Here is a 17,053-nt window from a genome sequence, read left to right as displayed (position 1 = left end):
TCCTGATTTTTATGCTGTTCCTTGCAGTCCTTGGTCTGCAGCTACCCACCACGCGGAGTGTACTTTATCCAGAGCCCCTTGGTTTCAAATCCAAGCTCCGCCTCTCCAGCAAGCGCACCCACCTTGTCCACCAGCAGCACAGTGCGCCAGGGAGCGAGAGCACAGGCGTGGGGCGCACACCGGGGAGCGGACACGACGCACCGGCAGCAGCGCGGAGTGGCAGCGGCGTACTCCTCGAGGAGAACGCGGTGGTTTCTTGATTAGAGGAAAACCTCTAATGACTGAGGAGCTCTGCTCATTTTGTCAGCCGTGAGACGGGGACTCCTTCACGGCAAAATTTGGGTGCACTGTAACCGGTCGTGAGGAGGAGGAGGAGGAAGGGAGAGAGATGCGGTTCCAGCCCGTCTCGGTGCGCAACCCAGTCCGCCTCCGACGCTGGTGATGCCCGCTGTGCCCAGCAGGAGCAGCGGCAACAGCAGCAGCAGCAGCAGCAGCAGCAGCAGCAGGAGGAGGAGGAGGAGGAGGAGGTCGGGACAACAGGCGTCGAGGATGATGGTAAGGTCGGGATCATGGCTAACGGAACCGGTACTATCATGTTAAAATGCGTCGTGGTCGGAGACGGTGCAGTGGGCAAAACGTGTCTTCTGATGAGCTATGCCAATGACGCCTTTCCCGAGGAGTATGTGCCCACAGTCTTTGATCATTATGCAGGTAGGAAAACAATTCTGCTCTCACTTTGATTCTCATGAGTTTCGGGTCATGTTGAACTGCTGCACTTCCATTTTTATTTGCAGTGATGACTTTTGTAATGATGCACATCTAATTAGAGGGAATTTCATGTAAGGAGTGAGTGAATTCCCAGTTTTCACTGTCACCCTTTCTCCAACTGCATTGGCTTGCATCTGTTGCTATAATCAAAACCACTTGTTTGCCTTCTTCATAGCAGAGAGGGGTTGGGGGACCCCTCCCTCCTTCTCTGGCTGCTCCCTCTCCCCACCCTCAGCCCCTCTCCTTCCTCCTCTCATCTGGTCTTTGTCATTTCCTTGCAGTGAGCGTCAGCGTTGGTGGGAAGCAGTACTTGTTGGGACTCTATGACACAGCTGGTCAGGTACGGTTTATTTTTTACTCTGGCCAAGTGCCAGGTATGTCAAGGACACACACATACATGCTGTCTCGCACTCCACCTCTATCTCGGTCTCCCCTTGTGCTCTTGGGGCCAATAACGATCCTCCAACACGCCCACAGGCTTCATATTGAGGCCAGACACTAAGCTGCAACAGGTGATGGTTTTCGCACGTGGGTTTGCAGCCAAAGTCTTGTGTGCCATGGACAGTGATGGTAGTGAAGGGGTTTCAATAGTTCTATTATGTGGAGAACAGTGATCCTATGTCCAGTAGTGATGTAATAGGTTTGTTAATAGGCCTGCTTAAAGCCTGGGCTTTTTCTTTACAATGTGTCATTCAGTGGATAAGGGTTAAAACTGTGGAAGTGCACTGGCCAACACACACACAATAATGTTTCCACTCAGCAGAAGAGCCACTGTACACACACTGAAGCCAAGCATGGGAAAACAATATATGGGAAAGGATCTTATTATTAATTATTATTTCTCACTGGAACTTCCAGTCATGGAAACTACTTTTTAGGGCAACAATGGATCTCATTTAGTCTAAATGACAAGTCAGGCAACAAGACTGTTGAAGTGTTGACATGATGAGTCAGAACGTCGATGAGTTCATGAACGCAATTTTAGTTGAGTTTTCAGTTTCGTTTTATTGTTTTCCGGGATTTTAATTTTGAATATTTGTCATGACATTAGTCATGACAGTAAACTGATTATGTGTGGTTTTGTACTTTTGGTTCGATAAAAGGAGCAATTTGAATACTTGATATGTGGTCTAAGCAGTTGTGATGGGCATATCTAACTAAGTAAATAAATTGCTAACTAGAGAAAGTAATCAGCAACTGATAATGAAAAGCAGACATGTATCGTGCATGCACTTTTATCATTAATACACATGTATTTTGAAGGGTCATTAGTCCTCTCATGTCTTTTGAAGATAAGGATTTTGTGCAATTTCAATATTAGAAACAAAAATATTAAAGGCAACACATGGAGTTTTTGACCACTAGTAGTGCTAGTGAGCACAAAACAAAAACAACCCTGATTACTTTAGTTTGTACACTTGCATTAGGACGCACAAGCACAGAGATATCATTCTGCAGATAGTGACAGCAGCAATGCACTGTAATAGGCACTCCAAAAAACGATTTCAACAACTTTGCCTGTCTTTTAAGAAAGAGGAAGTGGATTCTGCACTTTTTTAGACATGTTTTTGGTCGGAAACACTGAACAAAAATGAAACTTTGTTTACAAGAATCTCAACACAGCAGCTTTAGGTTTGGAATCACTTCACATGTACTTGCCCGACTGGTGTGAGCTATTCAAATGTTGAATAGTTCACACTTTCTCCAGGATCGGATTTAACTGTGTGAAGCAAGCATGAGTCACAGTCTGAAATGTGAACCTCTCATCGGATGAGACAAAAACTAAGCAGTGAAAGGTCAACCGGGGAATATTCAGCCGTTCTCCTGTCTTCTCTCATTCATGAATGTTCAATGCTCTTCTCTGTGAATAGCAAATCGCAGCCATCCTCCCTCCTTCTTCCCACCCAAACAGCTACCTGTGGCTGCGTTATATTTTTTTTTCCTCGAGAAAACGGATGGTAGAAGTGTTACTACTTGGTTGTACAAAGCGGAACACAACCTTATTGTCTATTCTGGCGTGTTTGATAGGTTGTGTTTGTCGGAGCAGGGTTTGTTTTTTAGCTGATTCAGAGTGTCTCTGAAATGGAGAAGTTCTCCCAGATGTCTGCCGTGGGTGCCACCGGCTGCTGAGAGTAGAGTTACTGCTCTTGAAAATGTGCCCCCGCCCCCGACTCAGCTGACCTCTTTATGTGGAGCACAAGGCCAGCTGGTAATGTTTATAGCTTCAGCGTCTGATCAAAGCCCCGGCGCCCCAAAGAGCGAGGGAGCGAGTTAGAGGAAGGTAGAAAGAGGAAGAGAGTTAGACAGATGGGGGGGGGTGGCAAGTAGAGTGAGGAAGAAGGAGGGGGGGGGAGTAGAACTGCTCAGAAAGTGAATAAATTCAGTCGTCTTAGTTTTATTTTCCTTTCCCGTTTTATCTCTCGCTGTCTTAATTTAAACCTCAGCCTTTGTCATCACCTCCTCTGACCTGTCCTACACACATCTGATTGGCTTTTTTATATTCCTGGCATGGCTGGAGCCCCCTCAATGCTTTACTGACTACATAATGGCATCAGCAACCTTATACTCTGCCGTTGTGCCCTCATCGGATCCAACTCCACTCTGTCGCATCAGTGTAACATGTCACATAATCGTGACACGGCACTGAGCTGAGTGCCACTGTGCTTTGTCTGCTGCTGATAGCTCCTCGCCGCCTGCTGTCGTCTGCGAGCTGCCACGTTGCTCCCGCAGGAGCTGCCGATTGAATTATTCCATATGGAAGGTCTGTGAAGGCTGTTTTACTGAATGTGACGAGGGAGCAGAGGGGAAAGTCTTTACTTATTCATTCATTCTCCTGCAACTGCACTCAAGAAAACCTAGCATCACTGCCTGAGGAGGAGCAGGAGGAAACAGGAAGTGGATGCTAAGTGCTGTAGTAGCCATGGAAACGCTTAGGGTGAGGAACTGTAAACTGGAGTTTGCACCCCGTGGGATCCAGGTCCTGCTAGCCTATTAACTCCCACCTTGTTTCTCAGCCTCTCAAATGTTTCGCGCTCAGCTGCACATTTTCTTATCACTTGCTCCTGTGCGCTTCACACATTACAACGTCTCTCCTCAGTGCTCGGTACAGTCTGATGACTCCATTTTGACTCAGCAAACCCAAAGTGGCCCAGTGACCCACAGACGGGGCGGTGGGAGGGTTGGCAGGTGGGGATGGTTGTGAGGGTTGAAATGGTTTTACCCAACTGGGAGCCTGTTACCACTCAGCTGCTGAGACACAGAGAAACAGGCATGCTGCAGACATGCCTCAGCTCACGCTTTCAACGTGAGATTTTACACTTTAAAGTAGCCACAATGGAGGGAACTCTTAAGAGCTGCAAGTGAGTATTTTAACTGATGAGTCAATGAGGTTCAGTTAACTGATTTATCATTTTGTCTTAAAACTACCACTAGTTCGACCAGAAACTCAATATAAACTTTATATTGCTTCTGTAGTTTTACCTAATTTTATTTTTAATAATAGTTGGCACTTGATTATGATGATAATAACAATTACAAAAACTAAAACAGACCAAAATGAGAGAAAACAATCACAGAAATATTTACAATCTAATAAAATAATACTGTGACTGAATGATGAGATCAACTTTGTAGGTGAAAGTCATTTTCAAAACACTGGTTCTTAATTGAGGAAGAGGAAGTTTTATTTTGAAAGTTGCAAGTAAGCTACACAGTCTCAACTCTGTTGCAGGATTGTTCATTGTTGAGGGGCGTCTCTGCTCTGGAACGAGGAACAGTTAATGTAAGACAACTAGCAGAGTGCAGCGATCTGTTAGGAACATGAATTGTGAGGAGCTCAATGATGTAGTTGGACCGATTTTAAAACAATAAGAAGGACCTTAAAATAAATAAAAACAGGCAGCCCATAGAGAGATTTTAATAAGAAGGAAATATGTATGCTCAGTTTTGTTTTGGTCAGGATCCTGGCTTTAGCATTTCAAACAAGATGAAACTGTTCTTCTAAGGGAAAGTCTGTAAAATGGGAAATTGTAACCTTACAAAATAAAACTGTATATAGAATTATATACTTGAGCAGCAACTGAAGAAAGCTCCAGCAGAACCAGGCTCAGGGTGGGCGGCAGTCTGCCTTGACCGGTTGGGGTGAAAGGAAAGAGGAGAGAGTGTAAAGAAAGTAAAAAGAATTGTTAAAACATATGCGACATAAACTTTTTTTAATGCTGCATTTGCTAGGAACTATTTTCATTTGCAGAACAGAATATTTTGAGCAACCTTTTATAGGCTGAGTAGGACAATAGTAGAAAATAGTGAATAGTTTCTTAAAATGGAGTGTTATTGATTTTCCGTCAATAAACTAATTAATAAATTAAGTAAGAATTTCAGCACTACACCTAAGACTTTCATTAATTATCATGACCATCTAGAGTGAACTTAACCACAGTTTAATGGATGTGCAATATATAAAATTAGAGAAGTGCTTCTAATTATTCATAAAGGTCCTAATCTATTGTATTTTGTTCCAAGCTGAGTGCACATTTCACTGCCGTTATCAACCATTAAACTGTCATATTTTTGAATGGGGTTTGGCAGGATATTCTCACCATGAAGGCATTAATAGACAGTACATGAGTACAGTAGAGTACATCAGTATTATTATTCATCATTAAAGCCAGTCAAATAGAGAGAACCATGCTTGGCTTTTCATTCCTCAGGCCCAGGTCTGTAAAATGTGCAGATTTGCACATCAGAAACAGAACTTTATGAAGCGACTGTGTCTCTGCTTGCATTCCTACCCAGTGGCCATGTTAGGGCAGGCGTCTCTGACTCTGTTGACATAGGCAGTTTATAGAGCCCTTAGGAGGAGACAGGAGAAGAAAAGGAGAAAGCTAGAAAAGAGAGAGCAGTGGGAGGAGGGGGCGATGGAGGAGGGAATGACTCACTGATATCATAGCACTCATATGTCACTTAGTCAACAGAGCACAGTCACACACTCAGTGGCCAAATGAAGATGCACAGACTTGTTGTTATGGCAACACATGGATATGTATAGAAAGTTATTTCATAGTTTATAGTAGTTAGATTACACACCAAGCTACACTGTTTTTTTTTCCTATCATTCCTTTCCACTGATCATTGTATTTACAGTACACTTCAGGCTACCGTAAAAAAGACAGTGTGCAGTGTGTCACGAACTGTTGAACTTTACTAATAAAATAGCATGACATAAAGTGGAAACTTTCATCCAAAGCACCATAAAAGCAGCGGGAGTATAAATATTTCTGGACTGAGTGCTGATCAAACTTAAGAGTGCGAACTGGAGCTATGTAGGAGGATACACTCAGCCTGTGTCTTACTATATCTCCTGGCTAGTGTCTGTACTGATGAAACTGTGTGAGAGGCAGAGATGGGTCTCAGAGAAGCTTCAGGCCTGTTTACAGTAAACTGCTGAGTGGCTTACACTATGTTCCTTTATGTCTGTGGCTCACCAGGGGATCGGAGCATTCACTTGTGCGAGCAAAGGTCATGAGCACACAGAGACACATAAACACAAAGCACACTTGATCCCATGTGACACATACTAGATAATATATGGGGGCAGGGAAAGGCACAATGTGTATGTGAAAGCGTACAATACAGTTGGTGCTCGGATAAAGGTACAGTAGTACTTGATACAGCTGGCAAATACAGTATCTTTTAACAGCAATGGAACAACAAGGTCAATTCATTTGTTTTTGCTCTACACTGAAGACATTAAGATTTAACATCAAAAGATAAATAAGAGACAAAAGTTCAACATTTCTGCTTTTATTTGATGGCTATCTGACGGATGAATTGTTCAAACAAGAAATAAAGTAAATGACTACTCTTGATTTTGATTGCTCTTTTAGCCTTGGGTTTTACCTGTAAAGACTGTGTTTATTAATAACAAAGATGACGCTGCATAAGTATTACAACAATTTGGAATCTCAAAAGAAATAAACCACTGGTGTACTGAGCAAAGTACACTAAATGGGTTGCTAAGAAAACAACAGGAGGAAGAAAGCTTATTTCTTTAATTCAAACTATACAACCTCCTCTATGAAGCAGTGTGGAGGTAGTCTCATGGTGTGCGATTGCATGGCTGCTTGTGGAAGAACCTCACTAATCTTTAATTGTCGATACAACTGGTGATGGCAGCGACAGAATGAATTTAAAGTTATACGTACGCATTATATCATGCACCAAGACATTTATAATATCATCAAGGTTTCAAAATGTCCCTTCCAGACTGAATGAAGACAACATGTGTAAAATTCCCTTTAAAGAGATCAAATAAGTTTATGATTGAATTGTTGTGTTCATTTTTAATTCTTCAGCCTCAAACTGTAAAACTAAACACGAGATGTGTGAAACATAATGATTGCAGATCATCCTCGCTGTTTATCTCGGCGTGTTTGACGCAGCAGATGGTTCGCATTCATAATTGATTTATCACATCCGGAAGCTCAGATAGTGTCAAGTAAACTGTCAGTCACAGGAAAAGTTCTTTAACTGACTGTGTTGTCAAAACACTCAATCGTCACGTTAGACAATCCCCCACCCCCCGGCCCCCCTGGCACTATGAGAAATAAGCAACAGCCTCGATTTGAAATTCCCACATGAGCCAGGTCTGAAAGCCTGTGAAATACTGTACTCATACATTTTTGAATTATATCCACTTGACCGTCTCCACTGAGGCATAGTTGAGTCATCTACTGTACGAGCACAGGCGCGAAGATTTGTGTGGTGCTTTCATCATCTACTCTGATCTCATATAAAGTCGGTATATCTTAAATTCATTCCAGAGACAACAAAAGATGACATCTCGCCCGGCTGATCTACTGCTATTTGGAGAATCTTCTGTCATTTGCATAACTATTTCCTATAATCCATTTGCGTGACAAGGACAAGTCTCCAGTGTGATCGTATTGGACTGTGCCGTGTGTGTTTGGCAGAGAATGGGGCTCGCTGAAGGCAGCAGAATGAAAGACTGTCATGCCGTCCCATTGCAACTATCTCTGCCACAGTGGGATGTTGTATCCAATTTGCTTTGATTTCAGGGACGTGGACTGTAAATTTCCAAGACAACAGAGTGAGATTGATTCACATGGTCCGAGTTGGTCTGGTTGAGTCACATCTAATTACTGGAGATCTATTGATTCCCTGTGTCTTCAGGCTAGCAGCAGAAAACCATGCGCCATGAAAAGAAGTAGTGAGATGAGTCATGCATATTCATATGTGTGCAAATCAGACACTCTGTCAAAAGGGTTTATCTTTGGTGAGGACAAGGGGGTGCTTGATCTGGCGCACAAAGGGCAGTCTTGCGTTTGTGAATTAGCCACACAAATATTGGAGATGGCGGTGTGTCTGGTTGTCGGCGTCCTGTGGCGATGCCTTGTGCTCAGCTCGCATTAAAGGACTGCAAGTGTTAACTAATCTCTGACAGTCTCTGTCGGGATGGGAGAGCAAAAGAGAAAGCATCTCTCGTGTAAAGGCTGTCTTTTCTCTCCATTTTTTATGCCTAACATGCCTGTTAGACTAGTCCACATCATCCGTTTGAAACGCCCAAAGAGCTAGATGAGCATAGAAGTTATAGTCTGTCTCCATTTGAGGCTCATTTTAAAATATGCTTTAATAATTTTTGTATAGTCATATAATCACTGGTTCTTTGATGTCTCTCCATCCTGACCGCTTGTCCTCCAGCGACCCTTAAAGTCAGTATTAATCTGTACTCTTCCAGGAGGACTACGACCGTCTCAGGCCATTGTCCTACCCCATGACCGATGTCTTCCTCATCTGCTTCTCGGTGGTGAACCCCGCCAGTTTCCAGAATGTGCGTGAGGAATGGGTGCCTGAGTTGCAGGAGTATGCACCCAGTGTCCCTTACCTGCTCATCGGCACCCAGGTTAGTCCCTACACCACGGTTCACACTAAATATTGTCACGCTCAGCTTCAAATTGCTGTTTCTGTGTTAATTCATTTTCATACTAGAATAGTATTGAGCATTGCGTTTTGTCATTTGCAATACGTTGAAATGAACATTCACATTCCACACATTTTACAAAAGCAAACACACTGTTGACTTGAGAGAGTCAGCACATTCTTTCGCTTTCAGCTGTAGTGTGAAGAGTGTGAACGGAGCACAAAATAATGTGTTGGTTGTGAATCGGCGACAAGGCGTTCACTGGCATTTGTTAAATTTCTCAATTCATATACATAAGAAACATAAGAAAGTTTGGATTAGTAATATAATTTATACAGTTAATATGCACTGATAAAACTGCTTTGTTAGACTGGCTTAAAAGATTTTAATTACTACTCTATCATTGTATGACTTCCCTCAGTGCACAGATATACATATATATACAATAAGTAATTTCCACAGTGTCACATGCTCTAAACACAAATATTTTCCATTGTAACTTTAATTATAGTGACAAGAACTATTTGCAAATTTGTAACTAACTGCAAATTCTTCACTTACTTTACTTGTATGTGTAAAAAATGATTTAGCCTTGAGGCCATGGCAAGGAAGAGTTATTTTAATAAATCAGTAAATTTGCAAACCTGGCATAGAAGCTTAGACTGATCTGGCCAAAATTGATTTAAATGCTCTGAGGTTTTTTGCTGGGCTCCTCGCGACCTTTATAGATGAAAATTAAACAAGATTTATTTTTTTTTAATCAGTATTTAACTTGTAATGCAAAGATCCTAAAGCTGGCCTGACCTCTTGTGATTCTCAATCGATGCGCCAAACTCAAAGTTGTGATGAAATCATCCACTAAGTACAAGCATTAGCTTATATATTTTTGAGCCAAAAAATCCACTGCCAATACCATATGTCCTCCCTTAAAAAACGAAAGCTGACTTGTGGGAGATTTTCCATCTATGTTCCCTGGCAACCAAATGCCGGTGCAGCCTGGGCCCAGCGGTGATGAGGAGGATGGAGTGGGTGTCTGATTTATCTCGTGTCAGCTGATGTTCACAGCTCTTTTATCAGTTTCCATCATAACTCACTTGCCGCCATTTGGCTGGATGCTGACACATGTGAACTTGTAAGCCAGCGAGCCATGCTGCCACAAATCACACCGATCAAGAAGAGGGTTAATGAAGGTTGCTCTCTGTAAGAATGCGCAAGTGGATGCATTTAATGTAATCGGTTGTTACTGAGACAGGAATGGGTTGTGTGTTTCTGAGCATTGCAGTGAGTAACAGAAGAGTGAGGAACCTTGTGGTTGGCTATGAAATCGCTTTGCACTAGAGCAGGAAGTGTTGGCCAACATGACTTTGTTTCAAAATGAGAAAACGCACTGTCAGTTGTACAGTCCAGCTCTTTGACTCAACAAGTTGCTACTGTGTGTTTAACAGAAACAGTAACACCTGATTTTACATTAAGATTATGCAGCGAAATCAGACAAGTCAATAATAATATTTGAATAATTGAATTTCTACTTATTTAAAACAGTAATAGCAATGTTAACTTAGCTCAGAGGAAGTGTCCCTCATATCTTTCAGATTGATCTTCGTGATGACCCCAAGACCATTGCCAAACTGAATGACATGAAGGAGAAGCCTATAGCTACAGAGCAAGGACAGAAGCTGGCAAAGGAGGTTTGTATGTTTATTTGACTAAGTAAATGAAGTAATATGGAGGTGGCCGAGAAAGCTTCTATTTTCACTTTCAGTGATGTTGAGATAAGATGTCGGATCCACTCAGATTCATTCCTGTGTCTAGATTTGACCCAGGAATGTCTCGGTAAGAATGTAATTTCTTCTGTGAAATGTTTGGAATCAGACTTCTGTACATTCTTTGCCTGGAAATCAATCCAGGAATACATTCTGAGGGCACATGGATGTCCAGCACAGTCTCAGACTGTAGGACATTGATACCAAATGTGGTCTGTGATTAATCACTCGTGTCAGGCAAGCAGAGAATAAGTTTCAGCCCTTCAAAAAAATGACATTTAAACATGGATATATCCAGGATGTTTTGGCATCGCAGGATATGATTTAAATGGGATTCATATTTCAGTGGGTCATTAAGTTTACAAAGACCTCAAGAGGCAACATAAGTTTATTTTAGCTATATGAGAAGCAGTACAATTAGAGCTATTTACTTCAATTAGAGCACTATTATACCTTTGTATAAACCCAGAAGTTATCATAGCTCATAGCTTGAGTGCATATAAAGAAAAAGGCAAAAGACATAACACTATAAAGGTATTTAGGTTGGAGGACAGCTGTGAATTTTCCTGTTATATAAAAATGTTAATGATGAGGTCATCCTGCTATGTTGGTGGTCAATATAATCAAAACTATATTATATTATATACATACAAAAGGTCAAAGTTTACAGACTTACAGACTTGCTGAGTTATAAATTCAGTCACAATAACAAAACAAAGCACACATCTGCAGCAAGCTGGAGGTTTACCTAGGGCCATTTCCTATTATCTGTAGATATAGACACGATAACAGCAACTTACAAAACAGTAGTTTGTTTTACTGCAGATGAGACTGTTGCGTAAAAGTGATCCCCACACTATCTCTGTTGATTCATCATTAGCAGCTAAAGGTACACCATAACATCGGTCGACATAGCATCTGGTTTTAAAGATGCTCTCTTCCTAGCAGGCAGTGCCGCTATTGAGCTGTGTTACAGTTCCTCTGTAGTGGTGAAGGGTGTTGCATGTCAGTCATCCACAATCCATAATGTCCTCTTATACTACTATATTGTTACTATAAACAATGCAAAGTCACCTTGGCCTTTAAAGATATGGCATCCTAAACTGTAGAGAGAAGGAAATAACATTCAGTGGCATTATAGGTGAATGGCTGATGAAGAACTCTAGTAAGTTGTGCTGATAGAAACGTCTACAGCTCACTAATTAACATGTAACTGTATCTTATTTGTACAACTTGTGGTAAGAAGTCAAGTAAAATGGTAGTTCGCTGGTTAGTGCTCACATTTGGTTATGTTGCCACATTAACCAGTAACTTCCTGGAGTCTGCAATGGTTGCCTAACAACAGCAAATAGTTTTTTTGTTTTTATTGATATAATAATATATTGTGTGGATAATTGAAGAGATACCATATTAATCAGTGCTGTTAGGCACATTTTGTTATTCCAACTGAGCCCAATCTTATTTCTAAGCTGAGCTAGCCAGCTGCATGTTCATATTTACCATACAGACCTATAAACGTTAATGTTATCATCTTACTAATTCAACATTGGCTTTAATAACTTTAAATAACTGACAGTTGCCCACTGTATTGGATGGTTTACTTATGTCCTGGCCTTTGTATCTCATCAGATTGGTGCGTGTTGCTATGTGGAATGTTCAGCATTGACCCAGAAGGGCCTGAAGACAGTGTTCGACGAGGCCATCATTGCCATCCTCACTCCCAAGAGAAAGAAGGGAGCTTTGAAGAGAAGACTGGGACCCCGCTGCATCAACTGCTGTCTGATCACGTGATACTGAAAACCCAGAGGTCATTCAGCAGCCAACCATAAACCAAACCTGAACTGAAGACAGATAAAAGGAAAATGCACAGGCAGCAGAGTTAAACAAAAGAGAGGACTGAAATGGACAAAACAAGAGCTACTCTTAAGCTGCAGTGCTCTTGAAAAGCTGTAACTTTCTCTCCTGCTGTCCAACGCTGGGGTTGAGGATGCAGATTACTACCAAAGGAGCACAAAACCCAAGTCGGTCTCTTCTTCTTAAAGACTTTTTGCCTCAAGAGTATGTTCTTTTATAGCCATTTTTAATCATTCTTCCTGTACTAAAGGGTATGCTGTCATAAAGAACCACACAAAATGTCAGTTTCAAGAGACATTTAAGGAGTTCATGTTATTTCTGTGGTTTTGAAAGCAAATAATTGATTTGCGAATTTATCAGTATAAGATCAGATACCCAAATCAGAAGAGAAGGCCTGCAGCTGATAAATAATGAGAGGCTGACTTAAGTGACACTGTGACAGTGCCCAGGTTATATTTCTGGGCCCTTATTTTTCTTTTATTATAAAACTTGTGCTACAAAAAGTCGGCCCACACAGTCTGTCTCCACTAATTTATCATTTGAGGGCCTGCAAATGTAAACACACAAGATGCTTTACCTTGTGTGAGGGATAACACACAACAATGGTGAAATGGTGATCAGATGAAAGATTTTTGGACCTAGAACTGTATTATTTTGAAGTTGGAGCTTGTTTTTCTGCTTTATGAAAAAGTAATTATTTTAAAGTATGGCATGCCAAAATATACTGTAAGTTAAAACTAGGGGTTGGTCTTTGTCAGGGACTGAAGAGGTTTATTATCCATTTTAAAAAGATATATTACGCAGAGTCTGTATCAGAGATCATCCAATCTGTGAAAATATATAGTCAAATGATAGCGTACATTTTTGTTTGAACTTTTTTTTTAATCATGCAATAATATGTTTTGGATCTCATTTAAGGAAGTTTAGAAGGTAGGAGAAGAGGAGGCATGTCATTTTAAAAATGAAAATAATTCATATCCAGTTTCCCAAGAACATGCAAACCCTCACATCAAAAGCAGGTAGCTGAGGTGAATCCAAATCTGCTGCACAACATGAAGCACAGTCTACTCCACTTCATTTACAGCCGCAACAAAGCACATTCCTCTGCTTTTAGACATTGTCCCTCTCCCAGAACAGACTGACTGAAGCACATACAATGCACATTGGTCTGTCCGGCAGGAGCATAGCACACTTTCCATGCACAATCATAGTTCATCCTATTAAAGTCCTGCTACAAGGCACTGGATGAAAACCTTACATCCTAAATGTCCACTTTTCAAATAAATATTACAGAATACAGAAAATGCACTTCTCTAAACTGTTTTCAAAGGGAACTGCTGCAAGTTGCACCAGCTACTGATTAGTTCAAATGCACGTTTTCGCTAAATTGAGATTTCCACATCAGTAAGTTTACTCTGGAAAATAGTTCTTAAAAAGCTGCCACCAAATATTTACACCCAGGAATTGCCAGGTGTAGCTTTTGCATAGCATTAGCTAAGTAAACCAACTGACAAAGGTAACGTTAAACAGTGGAGGATAGTAGAATGTAAAAAGTAACAGTGGACATATCAGGTGGACATATCTGACCTGACACTTCATTCTATTTGTGTTTAACAATGTCATAAACTGGGAACACCTAACTGGACAAAACAACACAGTACGGCACAAGAAAAGGCCAATAACTGGCTGGCCTTTTATTATCTATTACCTAATAAGCTAAACTATCATTTTTTTTAATGGTGCAAAATACTTCAGAAAGCCGCTAATTTGAAACTGCTACTAAAAACTAAGAAAGACTTACTGAAGACACTGGAATAAATTGACAAATAGTTGCTGCAACGCAATCTGAACAAGACAATCTTTTCAATTTGAATAGAAATAATGAATGACATTTGCTATGAGGTCCTCAAATCACAGCAGTAAGTGATTTTTATACAGTATAGTAGTTCCAGTAGTCAATGTGCCCACCACCCACCTACTAAACCGGACTTTTTGGCAATATTATAGACACAGACTACTCTCTAAGAATTCATTTATCGGTGCAACAAAGTCATATTGTGAATATTTAAGGTGGAAGGCAGATCATATGTTTAGGTTTACAAGGATTTAGAGAACAGTTCAAATATCCATGAGCCTTCAAAATGCAACAAAGATTTCAAACCCATATCTGACATACTGTAGATAATAACCTGAGGTGGAGACTTTTCCTGTATGCCAAACATCTAAACTATCGGTTCTTATTATTTTTCTGTATTTGTTAATGGCATTTGTTAATATCATTTTCTAACCTGTTTTAGATATTAATCAAAGGTGCCAACTCTTGCTAAATAACTTTGTGTTCAGAGCCTGATATTATGATTTATTAAAGCTTTAATGTACATGGTGCTCCTCCTCTCTATCCCAGCTGGCATTGTCTTTCTTAGCAGCACAGTGGATTGCAGGGTGAGCAGCCTTCTCTCTTGGACAGTTTTGCTTGCTAACGTTGTGTGAAGGTCCACCCTCAGGATTCGGGACCTAAGTGCCGCAGCCACACCTCCCCATTGATGCTTCTCTCTTCTCAATAAATGTGTTTTCTGTGTTAATAAACCAGCCTGGAGGGTTTAACTTGGAGAGGGTCAGATGTGCTGTGGAATGCATTTGTGAAATTAAAGTTTGCAGTGTTTATTTCTGGAACTCGAGGGCATTCATATTTATAATGGGTCAGACATGCTGGGTTGACTTGATAAGCAGGTTAATGGAATGAAACTCTGGGGCACGTTTGCAACAATGCACAGACATTACTGACTTTCATTTTTGTATGCTTTGATATTCTGTGCTCACGTTTCCTTTTTGATTTTCAACTTTTTAGTTGGTGACATTTGTTCAATTTACTCTTTATGCCACTACTCAGTAGTAGTAGTAGTAGTAGTAGTAGTAGTAGTAGTAGTAGTAGTAGTAGTAGTAGTAGTAGTACTGAGTGCTGTTCATCTCTTGATCACTAGCGCCACTTACTGGTTCCTTTTTTTATATGCAGGATAGCAGAAGTCTCTTTGACATGACCACAGCCTTCATCTGATGGTTCTAATGTTGTGCTAGACAGGAAACTTTAATGCTGGATCCATTAGCGTCATGCTGGAACATACAGTTCCAGCATGTGGGGCTGTGTAGCCACAGGATCCCGGGGCAAGTTCTGGGATTCAGGGTAGGCATTCAGAAGCTCCTTTTCAGTGCACTATATTCTTACATTTACATATCTTACATTTAGTCATTTAGCAGATGCTTTTATCCAAAGCAACTTACATATGTCGATACAAGGGTAGGCAGGGTGAGCGTGAGGAGGTCTTGCCTAAGGACCCCTACTGGAGGTAGGCCATGGCTGGGATTTGAACCCCAGTGATGTTACCACAACACTAACCAGCCGAATATTCTTGAATCTGCCATAAAGTCTGTACCATACAGTCTGAATAGCTAAGATATAGTGAAACTTTCTCACATATAATATATTGGAGTTGTTAATTGTGACATACACGGGTTCAGGCATCAGTTTCACTACAGCAGGCTCCAATGCCTTTAATGATTCCTGTCACTATCTATTAAGTTAGATGCTCTGAAATGTGGAGGAAGAATAAAACGAATCTAAAACAGTAAATATTAAAACAATAAAAGGCAGGAAACATATTTTACCTTACGGCTCCCTACTGGAGACATCAACCATGCTGGAAAGGTAAAAAAAAAGATTAGATGGGTTTTTGTTCTGTTTTGTTTTTGGTGCGTGTGTGTGTGTGTGTGTGTGTTTATCTATCGTCATCACATACCTCTCAATCTTTTCAGATCAGTCCTCCTTGTTTAGGGCGTGTGCTTTGTTAGTCTGACACAGTGAAACAAAGCATGCACTATGATGACAATGAAAACAATAAGAACAGTAAAGATGCCCTTAACAACCAAACTGTAGAAATTGTAATTTATAATTTATTCTTACCGCAGCAAATAATAGTTTACCTCTAATGGTAAATCTAGTGTAAAACACCATAAATTCTATTAAACTTTATGACTTACTTTATTGATCACCATGGGGAAATTGTTGTACATGCACAATAGCCCTACCAACTGATCAGTATCCATCAGCGGTCCTTAAAAGACACATACATGTTCTAAATTAATCAAAGATGCCCCTCTAAACATTAATTACCCCTGTGGAGTCTTAACCATTAGTTTCTACAAGCATTACATAGGCTATTTGAATGTGATGTCACATCTGTGAACAACTTTCTCAACATTGTAAAAAGTTGTAATACCTATGATCTAATGTAACACAATGTTGTCAACACAACTAAAATATCTTCATGTATGTAGCACGAGTCCCCAGCTACAAAGCTAGATTTGAATTAAACCTGCCTTTTGTTGTACTGTAATTATTTCCATGCCAGTAAAAAATAAAATACCAATGAGTTATGTCACTAGTCTCATCCACACAGTTATATATATTATCTCCACAACCTGCGTTCATCTTTAAATGCACACTTATGAAAGCTCAGCAAATGCAACTCTGAAGGTAAGAGAATGGAAATCTATATGACTTCTCAGCCAGCAGATTTGGAGGCGTTGAGACACTTACCAGAGGTCAGTACACTTAAGTTTGATGTAAGTGTTTTGTTTCCATCCACAAGATGGCAACCCTGCTTTTGTTACCACACGAACAACTCCTCCAACTACATTATGATTCAAACAGTGCACTGAAAACATAATTCAT

The 17,053-nt window shown here is 40.6% G+C and overlaps 1 protein-coding gene across 1 annotated transcript; it reads left to right on the top strand.

Moving 5' to 3' along the window:
- Positions 1-14,704, top strand: LOC113158898 (rho-related GTP-binding protein RhoQ). The gene is made up of 5 exons (XM_026355215.1): positions 1-711; positions 1,050-1,108; positions 8,525-8,689; positions 10,300-10,395; positions 12,100-14,704. The coding sequence occupies exons 1-5, from the start codon at positions 570-572 to the stop codon at positions 12,259-12,261; spliced, it is 624 nt and encodes a 207-aa protein (XP_026211000.1). The 5' UTR covers positions 1-569; the 3' UTR covers positions 12,262-14,704.
- The last annotated feature ends 2,349 nt before the right edge of the window (positions 14,705-17,053 follow it).

The sequence above is a fragment of the Anabas testudineus genome, chromosome 15 (genome assembly GCF_900324465.2).
Source record: "Anabas testudineus chromosome 15, fAnaTes1.2, whole genome shotgun sequence".
In the NCBI taxonomy this organism is placed as follows: domain Eukaryota; kingdom Metazoa; phylum Chordata; class Actinopteri; order Anabantiformes; family Anabantidae; genus Anabas; species Anabas testudineus.
The sequence above is the reverse complement of the archived record's forward strand: the minus strand, read 5'-3'. Positions and strand labels throughout refer to the sequence as shown.

Bases quoted from the DNA above. Each gene is read 5' to 3' on its own strand.
- LOC113158898 (XM_026355215.1), top strand. From the start codon at position 570: ATGGCTAACGGAACCGGTACTATCATGTTAAAATGCGTCGTGGTCGGA. The intron at 1,109-8,524 runs GTACGGTTTATT...GTACTCTTCCAG, and splicing joins TCTATGACACAGCTGGTCAG to GAGGACTACGACCGTCTCAG. The intron at 8,690-10,299 runs GTTAGTCCCTAC...CATATCTTTCAG, and splicing joins ACCTGCTCATCGGCACCCAG to ATTGATCTTCGTGATGACCC.